At 45.7% G+C, this 10604-nt stretch overlaps 1 protein-coding gene across 1 annotated transcript; it reads right to left on the reverse strand.

The window, feature by feature from the left end:
• Nucleotides 1–5148: 5148 nt before the first annotated feature.
• ZDHHC22 (zinc finger, DHHC-type containing 22) lies at nucleotides 5149–10423 on the reverse strand. Its single transcript, XM_009572829.1, has 2 exons — nucleotides 9862–10423; nucleotides 5149–5596 (listed from the first exon to the last, which is right to left on the reverse strand). Exons 1-2 carry the CDS (start codon nucleotides 10421–10423, stop codon nucleotides 5331–5333), a joined length of 828 nt encoding a protein of 275 aa, XP_009571124.1. The 3' UTR covers nucleotides 5149–5330.
• Nucleotides 10424–10604: the final 181 nt, after the last annotated feature.

A 10604-nucleotide genomic window follows, 5' to 3' on the forward strand; every position in this document is an offset into this window, starting at 1 on the left:
GGAGTCGGCTGGCATTGGCTCTATCGGACATAGGGGAAGCTTCTAGCAGCTTCTCACAGAAGTCACCCCTGTAGCTCCCCTGCTACCAAAACCTTGCCACGCGAACCCAATACAACAGGTTCATGTCTTCACCTCTTCTTAGCCAACACAAGCAGCTGAAAGACTGACCTGACATCTAATGGAAATTTTCCAGTCAGGTGTGATAATAACGTGAATCTGGGAATGATTCGTGGTAAAGATAGACCAAGCAAAACAGCTGAAAAACATGCCAGAGGCTGTGGATTCCCCTAAGCTGGTGGATATACAGTAATCACAGAAACCCAGGTTGATAACTATTCAAGATCAAGGTAGATTAACAGCAGTGTTTAGAAAACCAGTAGCAGACAAATGAAACTTTCCCATCCCCGTTGATCACACGGTGAGCCTTCTCTTTCACATGCAGAGCTTGCTATTGCCAACCACCGCTTTGCCTCTTTTGAAGTAAACTTATCAACATGCTCCATTTATTTTTAATTGATAGCAATTCTGGAACTACTATTAAGGTGTCTGCCAACATGTTAAATAAGGCACTGTGCAAACAGCGTATGATACTAGTACTTGAGAACTTGCATTTTTATTTGTAAACATCTGGGGACACTAGAAGATGCTGACTCCAAAAGCCTTAAGGGACATGGGACTGGCCTGCCTGAGCTCTGACATCACTCGCCAGTTAGATTCAGCAAAAAATCTCTTTGGTGTAATGAAGACAAGGCTGCTGGCTGGACAGCACTGTAAGCACGGACTGGACTGAAGCACTAATTGGTCCATATTTACTGACTTTTGGTGTAATCTCCAAGGACTCTTTACTCCCCTGGCTTTCTGGAAAAGAGCTGGAAAAGCAGAGAACCCCATATGGACATGTAGTTATTAGAGAACATCTTACTGTTTGTTAATATAAGTTGTCTGACATTGTGTTTCCATTGATTTAAATATCTAGCAGGGGACAGAGACTCCACATATGCTTTAAATTTCCTTCTCCCTTTATTTATTTATATTGAACAAGTAGGTCATTGCTTTACTCCAACCATGATAGTTCTGGCTAGTCTTTAAATAACTTGAAGAGAACTATATAGACTCTGCTGTTGCTACTTATGACTTCTACCCATGCAGGTCCTTCTTGTAACATCATTTACTGTGCAAGAGAGAAAAACCCTTTTAGGTCTGCCGGGGCTTTGAGTTTTTTTGTGCAGAGAGTGATTAGCAATGAGTTTTTTCAGTCTGGGCTTTCTTTATGTCCATTGAGTCCACAATCAATGAAGATAACTTGAATTCTGTTGTCATACCTCCTACCACCTGATGGCTCTCAGTGCATCATCCCAACAAATGTCAAATCACTTCTGCTCTCACTGGGGCCACTTTCTCTGCTCTCTTCTGACTGTTTTAAAGATAGGTGCCCTAAGCTCTGACCTTGGCTTTTCTTTCTCTTGGTCCAGGACTGCCCATCCTCCTCCAGCTATCTCCTTACAGTTAATGAGTCTCCTCATTCATTTATTCTGTCTCCTTGCAAGTATTTTTAGACTGTGATCAGCTCCCTTGAGTTGGCTATTTCTTAAACAAGATAAATGCTATTTCACGTCATCTTTTCTCATATGTTCACTGTGCCTTATTACTTGAGACTCTTCATGTTTTAACTCTATATCCTCTGAGGATATTCAATGAAGACCTTTTGCATGCAGGCCTTGAGGGCTGCCCAATAGTGTAGTATGAAGAGAAAAACCATCTACTTATTTTGTATGAGATTCTTACTATTCATAAAAACGTTCTTCTTCCAGTTTACTTCACAGTTGCATCCCCTAATTTGCTCTATACTGACATTGCAAAGACTTCTGAGACCTTAGAGGTGGCATTATTTTTTCAGGTAGCGACACTTAAAATAGACAAGCCAGTAAGCAAAAGTCTATGGTTTCTGTGCAAGGTCTTAAGCAACAGGGAGCTTTTACTTCAGCCACTAGCATTATCAGAGAAGAAATGATACTCATCTGATTTTCCAAAGCCAGAGAAGCCCTGTTTTATTTTTAAAACCTTTATAAGTATTTAGACATATTGTCACAAGAAATCATGTTCCAAAATATATTTGCTATTGCAGCTGCTATTTAATAAAATGCAAATAATAAGTAATGGCTCTCTAAGCTCAGAAAATGAGAAGCTTTTGTTATTTATCCTCATAAAACTTTAGAGCCATTGAACAGATCTAGAATTTGTGACACTGCCATTGAGCTCAGCCTTCATTTACTAAATTATAGCTAAGAGCAAAGGTTCTCTTCATAGTTGTTGAGCCCTGTTACATTTTCTTGCCAAGGATTTCTGTAAGTGGATGCACAGGTATGACAAGGAAGGGATATCAGGGCAGCTGGATATTTAAAGAGCAGAACCTCTGCAGAACCACTACTCTACCCCAACAGGGCAATCCAAACACTTGGGAATGAGCAGAGCAATAAGCCCATATACAGGGACAGTCTAATGTTACGGTTTTATAGCTCCTTTTATCCCAGAGGAACTGTAAAGGCTGTATACATCTGAAAGTCCCACCACTACTGCTGAAATCCACTAGTTTGCTGCAGAGGAACCGTTTAGCTGCATAAAATGGCGATGCAGCGATTTACAGCCAGGAACACAGGTGTCTGACAGAAAGAATAATTGTGGGGAACTGTGCTGCAGTTACTCAAACTGGGATCTCTCTGTGCTTCAGCAAGGACCAAGACTTCGTGGTGAGGGCAGACAGCTGTGACCCTGACGCAGGAGCTGGGCGTGATCCAACCCTGGTGTGAAGAGGCAACAGGCTTCACGGGCAGCTAATCCTGTTGTGCTGCGTGGGGGCTGTCCTTGTAGAGTGGCCCACCGAAACTCTGAGTTGGTTGTGCCCTTCCCAGCGTGCAGCCCCAAAGAGCTTACAGCCTGAGGCAGCGTGGCAGCAGGCGCCGAGCGCTACGAGCTGCCCGAGACTGCAGTGTCAATCAAATGCCAAAAGGAAAGGGTGAGAGTGTCAAACCATAATTTCTGCTGACTTGAGGAAGCTGCTGACTGAAATGTTGGGAGCCTGTTGCCTTTAGAAATATACGAAAAAGAAGTTGGATCAACCGGTCTGTGGAATAAGAATAATCCTGGGAATCCTTCCAGGGGGAGGTGTATGGCACGAGGCGCTGGCTCTCGTTCCAGTGACAAGGTGACTGTCTGCTCACCTTGATGCCATTGTACCAGTAAGGAATAATTTATGTCGAGATGCTGTTTGTGGGTGATGATAATAGCTTAATTTTCCTGTAGCTTTCAGTTGAAGTTGATAGTGTAATTTATAAATAGAAATTAGAATGGGTCTGCCAGTTGGTTATTAGATGCATTTTTAGATTGGTCATTACATTGAAGTAGGAAGGGTGAAAGGACTTGTCCAAAATCGTATGATGAATTATCGGCAAAGCCAACAAAAAAATCCTAACTTTTTCCTTCAACATATCTGTATGTATGCTGTAGCAAATGTACAGAGACAGCTAATGAACTGTCAAAAAGCACAATACAGCTCATGTAAAAAATCAGAACACTTTTTATTGTTCACTGTTAGTGAAAATACAGCATATTACACATGGAAACAGCAGTGCCTTCATGCGAACACACATAGTGTGGAAGGACATATATCCTACATGTTTTAATTATCCAGCTAAGGGTTTTTCCAGTATATTTTCATGGTTACTCTGCTCATCACAATAGACTTCGTTTGTTGTTCATCCAAATGTGTATACAAGTGTGAAGCAGTGAAGGACGGTTACAAAGCCTGTAGGAATGAGTGCCTCTGTTCTGGCTCATGACAAATGCAAGGATGAAAGCAAGTGCATTCCCCTACCTGGGATGCACTGAGAGCATTTCTGAGGAAGAAATGACATTTTTCACGGCTTGTCAGCGTACTCCCCAGTCTATTAAAGAGAGGCAATGGATTCCTATCCGCGTAAGCTGATGCAGTTTGCCAAAATGGAGGCTTCTTGTTGCAGCTGCTGGGGAATCCAGGTAGAGATGGATCCAGGTATGATCCTGGTAGAGATGTCATGGTATCCTTTCTTAAGGCACCTATTAGCATAGGATCTCAGCACTGATCTCATGGGCTGTTGCTGCAGCTAGAAAACAACTGACACATTAGGCTGATTAATCCCTGTAGTAATTCCATTAACCTCCTTAATGGAGTTATAACATGGATGAATTTACCCCTCTGCAGCAATGCGAGAGGGAATTGCCCTGGAGAGCCTATAAATACGGTGTGGCAGGCATGTCCGAGGTAAACATTTTTTTGTTTGTCTTAGTGCAAAGTGAAGCGTCCTGACTGGCTGGAAAACCTCCCTGTCTTCTGGGATTTTGAACTCTTCACAGCACTAATGGTGCAGGTGACCCTGCGAGAAGGTGATGCATCAGGGCTCAGACACATCAGCAGGGCTCTTGGCACCCTCCTGACAGCTCGCTGTGTGTCCACACTTCCCTCTCTCTCTCACAGGCACGCATAGCCTGCCGCATCACACAGCTTCTCACACACGGCCTTTTCATTCACCTCTGCGGTTTCCTCTCCTTGTGCCTCCGTCTGATCATGATTTATCTGCTTTCTGCTCCCTGTCAGAAGGGCAGCTTTGCCTGGACTGTGTCATTGGGCAAAGGACTGCTAAAAATAAGTAAGAGAGCTACAGTCCTGACATATCATTGCATAGGGAGCAGATCAAGAACAGAAATGAGAAATTCTGAATTTCTCTTTTTTTTCTTCCTGATTTTCTAGCCTGTGGAGAGAAGGTTTACCTGCCACATTAGCCATGTGCATAGCTTGCTCCTAGGGCAGCTTGATTGCATTGTAGTTCTGTCATTAAAGGCTTCTCAGTACTGTGAAGTTACCTCAAGTATATAAGAGCCAAAAAGGCACCCTGCAAAACCCTCCCAAGGAACAGACACTGTTTTTGCAGTCTACCACAACAGCCCAGGCTCTCTGAAAGCTCCTGCTGCAGTTCATTAGGGACTGTGTAGGGCAGCTAATGGGGCTGGGGGCTGGAGGAGTCAGGTAGGAAGCCACAGGAGGGTCTGACTAATTTTTCTGCTAGTTCAAAGACTGTTGCCACGTACACGGGTGCAGTGATGTGACTACTAAGCTGCAGTATCTCTTCATCTACATGGTTTGTGATCTCCTTGTTAATATGCTAAATTTATTCTGTTTGATAGCCAGTCCTTTCCTCCCACAGATGCAGTAGCCCAGCTCTTAGTGATCCAGGAGACAGTGGGAGAGAACAGGGGAGGTGTTGTGTGCATGGGATGCACACACATACCCAGGGATTTTATTTCTCTTTCTGCCTGTGATAGTCACTTCCCACGTTCAGCACAGGAATGAGAAGTCCTAGCAGCCACCTCTTGCCAAAGACCTCTTGCAGGTTCTCCCTCCAGGGCCGGGCTCTTACCACCATCCCTTTCCGCACCTGGTACCGCGTCTGCCCGCGCAGGATCAGCAGCATCTGGTGGCAGCAGAAGCCAGCGCAGGCCAGTCCGATCCCAAGCCAGAGGTAGAGCATGAGGATGACAAACATCTCAGAGCTAAGGAGAGCTCCTGCAGACAAAGAGTCGGGGGAAGGGAGGACAATAAAAGAAAGAGTTTAGACACACCTCACATGCCAGTGTAACACTCAGCCCGGTGAACCAAGGAGCTGCCTATATTCTCTGGCCACACATGGGGAGTTAGGAGCAAGACAGGCTGGTTGCTCTAACTATATACAATTGTTTCCTTTGTAGCATCTGATGCAATGGACACTGCTGGGGAAATACTAAAATGATAACGGTCTCTGTACGCTTCTCCCTTTGCTGTTAATGTGAGGATCTAGACTACAGGGGCAAATTCAGCCAGAAGTTAAACATGCCTGTAAGACTTCAGCACTATTTTGAAGAATGGTTAATTTATTTAAGGATCTACCTGCTCATCACAGTGAATCTAAGATTTCTAGGGTAATTTTGAAAAAAGATGTATGTCCTACAGCATGTAGATGCTTCCAGAAGCCTTTCTCTCTCCCTCTCATCACTATATATATATACACACATATATATATATTTTAAAAAAATGTTAAAAAAGAAAAATAAATCAGTAATGACTTTCCTACCATCGGGCAAAGGCAGTTTTCATATGAATGCAAAAAACAGAAGCAGAAAACTTTCCAAAATACAATCCAAATTCCTTTTTTAAAGCTGCTGCTACAATACTCAAAATACTTTGTAGGTCTGAAGCTCCTAATTCAACAGTTTTTGTAGTATATATTTATGCTGAATGTATTTAAATAAAAATATTCTGTGGGCCCTTTCCTCTACAATGATTTTAGAACTCCTTCTGGAAAATATTAGTATAATAGCAGGTTGACCTTTCAGTGCGTAGGCAGGTCTAAACCCGTTAAAATAATACTCTCTGTGTGTGCATAAGAATGCGTACACACATATTTTGTTTATATCGGTATATTATTAAACACACATATTTACACACAGGCACACAAAGAAAATTAAATGTGTGTCAGTACTGGTATAAACAGCTGATATCCTCTCATTGGTTCCTGTGAGGTTTAAAAATGGAAAAGCTCTCACATGCTGCTGTCCCTCTGGAAGACCCTGAGCCAGACAGACTCAGGCAGGTGAAAACTCTGGTCGCTCTAAGGCCCTGCAAGAGCAATCCTGCCGGAGCAGGGACTGCATGGACAAGAGAGGTGTGCTGCCTAAAACAAGTACGTGGCTGCTTCAGGTTTTAAGTTCAATACAAGGGTGGCTGGATAAGTGTCTCTTGCTTCCTTATACAGAAGGATGGATTAGACGGTGTCATCTGGTTTTGCAATCTGTGAATCCCGGCTTCTCCACCTGGCAGTGCTGTAAGTGAGAGATGGCGGCTGGCCTGTGACAATCACGTCAAGCTTTGGGCTCAGCCAGCAGGTCTCTCTGAGGATGATTTGTAAGGACACTGACTACAGCCTCAAGCTTTCAGAGGTTGTCCTCACTTGAAAAAGGCAAGGAGTCATTCAGTTTTCTTCCTAAATGCAATGTCATCTTTCCCTTCTCATTAGATCCCATTCAGCTCAGTGGTCTTTATATGCAATACAGTAAGGGAAGAACAAGCCCCTTAGGATGATGACAAATGCTCATACTAATTCTGTCAGAATAAATTAGTCTATCTGGTAGGAAGCCCAGAGCCAGATATGGGCTTCTCTGCCCCTCTTTTGCTGGACCAGAGCCTGAGAGACACTTGTTCTTTCCTACAGCTGATATTCAGATGGGATATGGAGAAAGACAGCTATTTTCTTTAGAGCCTTTGCAAGGCAGCTGTAAGCTTTATTTCTATGAGCTGCTGAAATTCACCATCAAGAAAGTAATTACCCTTATTTCCCCTTGCAAATATTAAGCATCTCTGAGCCGTGCTTTCCAGAAACATGATTTTTTAACCTTTTCTTCATGTTACCTACATAAAGCATTTTCTATAATTTCTTCTGTGGATCCAATCTGACCTGTTTTTACAAAAGTACTCTCCATTTGTGTCTCATCACCACAGTCCATTTTAGTCTCAGATTCACTTTTGCTCTAACTGACCCGGTGTGATCTCAAGATTATTGCCATACATTATCTATGCCAGAAAAGCTGAATCACAGGCAAAATTACAGACTCTGGGTCAGATCCTGAAATCCATGCCCGAGCACAGTCTGGGCAGAATAAGCCAACTGAAAATTTTCCCAGCATGAAAGCAGGGAACACTCAGTTGACATAAGACCAGCAGATTCACCCTTCATCCTCCTTTACTCCTCCTCCAGTGCAGAGGGCACGCTGGAGAAGAAGAAAGGTAAAGTTTTTTTCCCTGCTATAGCAATGCTCTCTTTGGATCCCACAACAACCCTCAACTAACAGTTATGTTAGCTGAAAAATATTGGGTGGACAACCCTTCCAGGTAACTATTCCAGGCTGTGTTTTTCCTTCGTGAACTGGAGGTTAAATGTCCTGGTAGAAACCCAGCAGGCCCTTCCTCCCAAGCAACCAAGACACCACGCACCCATATATTGCTGTGTGAGGCAGCAGTTCTCATCCCGGCCGAGCTAGAGGTTCGCTGGGAGCTGCGGGGAGCTGCTGCCTCTCGAGGGTGTTCTGGCTCCCAGCTCCCAGTGCTGCACCCAGCCCTGTTGTGTCCCACTCAAACACTGCCCACATGCTGTCTTTGGCACGGCAGTTGCTGACACCAGAGCTGTGGTACTTCAGTGGCTCTTCAAACATATGCCAGGGCCCAGCTCAGTGCAGATGAGCCCGCAGAGACAGAAAGAGAGAACTAATTCCTTGATAATCTCCTCCCACATCCCTGCTCCCCCTCTCAGGCTGCTGTGCTGAGCAGAGCTTAGGCACAGGGGAAAATAATTCCCAGTGCTTTTAATGCTGGTGAAGCTCGTGCAACAAAAATTCTTCTACTTGGAAAAATGACTCCATAAAAATGTCATGGCAGGATTTCATGTTTATTGTCTCTCAGTGATTACCATGACAAATCTGCTAATTTGCCAAGTAGAGAGGTATCTGTTTGTTTTCAGATGGCAATCCTGCAAACCCAGCCTGGAATCCGAAAAGCAAGCTGGGGCCTCTCTGGCTCCTGTATCCCCAGCAGCGGAGACTCCACGCTCAGATCATAATCAACACTTCTGGTGACGGTGCACCAGCCAAAACAGACTCCGGCCCTTTCTTACTGAGCTCGGCTGAATCTGCAAAGCTAAAATATATGGGATACCTATTTTAGTCTAACGAAAGCTGATCTAAGTGTGCGAGGCATGAGCTGCATAGGGGGGGAAATGGCATTTTTCTGCAGTCGCTTTCAGGGCAGAGTAACAGTCCAGGCTGTCTGCATAGTCCCTTCTCTGACACCAGGTTTTATCTAGCTCTTGGGTTTGGACAGAGAAAGGGTTGAGGTTGGAGAGTTTGAGGGTGTGTTGAAAGGTGAAGAGGCAAGGCTGGAAGAGCAGAGGAAGAGTTATGGGAGCAGAATCAGGAGGGCGAAGGGGAAGGGTTGTGGAGATTTATGGAAAGGCAGGGAGAGAGGGGAAAGGGGGAGAAGCAGAAGAAAAGGTAAAGGTTGGAGACAAGGAGAAAGATACTTGCTTTTGGTGTGGAGCTCTTGCAAAGAGCAGGGACAGAGAATTTCCCCTGGTTCTCTGTGGACTTGTGTCCCAGACTGTGGTCACAAGAGAGGTGATTAATCATGTCATATTAACTCCTTTCATGGTTTCTGTTGCCCGAACCCCAATTCTCCTGTGCTGGAAGGATGGCAAGATCTCAGTGAGTTTGTGCTGCCAGGAGGCAGGAGGTGAGTGACAGTGGAGGGGGTGAGTGGACCTGGATGAAGAGAATGAGAATATCTCTGCTGGGATATGGGGAACCTGCAGACTTGTAGGATACAAATACCTACAGATCCCCCACCTCTGCCTGTAGGACAGGCAAAAGATCCCCCTCACCTGCAGTACAATGAGTGAAATCCCTCTCCCCTGTCTAATTGCAACACGCTCCCTGCACAACAGATAGCCCTATTCTATCACCAGCAAGCTGGTTATGGGGCGTTTTCCAGAGCCTAATGCATTAGGAATAGGGCTGTGGCTGTAACCTGGAGTGGGTCCCAGCCTTTATTTCAGGTGAAGCAAAGTCCTTTGCAAAGGCTGTCTCTAGCCTCTAAACAGGGCTTTGTTGAACACAGCCAATTGTCCCTTTTGCCTATTTCCCCACCACCGCTCCACACACAGAGCTATCCGAGGAAGATCATGTCCCCCCCCGCCCGGGAGCCCTGAGGAGGAAGATGCTCCTCATCTCCGAGGAAGGAGTCCTTACCTGAGAAGAACTGGCTGATGGAGTGAGGCAGAAGAGTGAGGAAGGCCAGCGGGTTCGCAAAGGACATGGAGAGTGCAGCAGAAATGTAAGCCATGCCTGCCACCAGGGAGTCAAGGCAAGCCAGGGAGGTGTAGAGGCAGAACATGATGAAGTTTCGCATGTTTCTGCTCCCAATGCAGTTCCCTGTGAAGAAACAGTGGTGGTCATGCCTCTGGGTGACTCTGGCACACAGTCTACAGAAGTGAGTGCTGGGCAAGGCTGAGCCAGGGGACCTGCTTCCATCCAGCCAGTCGGCCACCACTTCGGCTCCTTCGCCCAAGTTTAAGCCCTTGCCCAAGTCCTCGGGGGAGCTCTGGATCACAAGGACGTAGTTGCCCAGGGCATTAGCTGAGAGGAAGAGGAAGAGGGCCCCATGCAGCAGAGCAGGAGAGAAAAGTGGGGTGGTGGAAGGGTCTCTGAACATGCTGGGGATGAAGAGAAAGATCTGGAGGACGAAGGTCACTAGGGAGATGCACAAGAAGTAGGCTGGAGCGACAACATTGAGCAACCTGAGAACTAGCATTGCGGATTACATTCCTGCAGGGGAAAGCAAGGAGAGAAGGAACATCACCGCTCCGGCTGCACACTTCATTCTTCCATTTCCTGCCGGGTCCCGGCCCCGCTGCCTCCGGGAAATGCCCTCCGGGGGCCGCTCTCCCTCGCCGTCGCCCCACGGCCCCGGCCGGGCCGGGGCAAAGGGACAG

This window comes from Fulmarus glacialis, unplaced genomic scaffold (genome assembly GCF_000690835.1).
Source record: "Fulmarus glacialis isolate BGI_N327 unplaced genomic scaffold, ASM69083v1 scaffold5022, whole genome shotgun sequence".
Classification (NCBI taxonomy): domain Eukaryota; kingdom Metazoa; phylum Chordata; class Aves; order Procellariiformes; family Procellariidae; genus Fulmarus; species Fulmarus glacialis.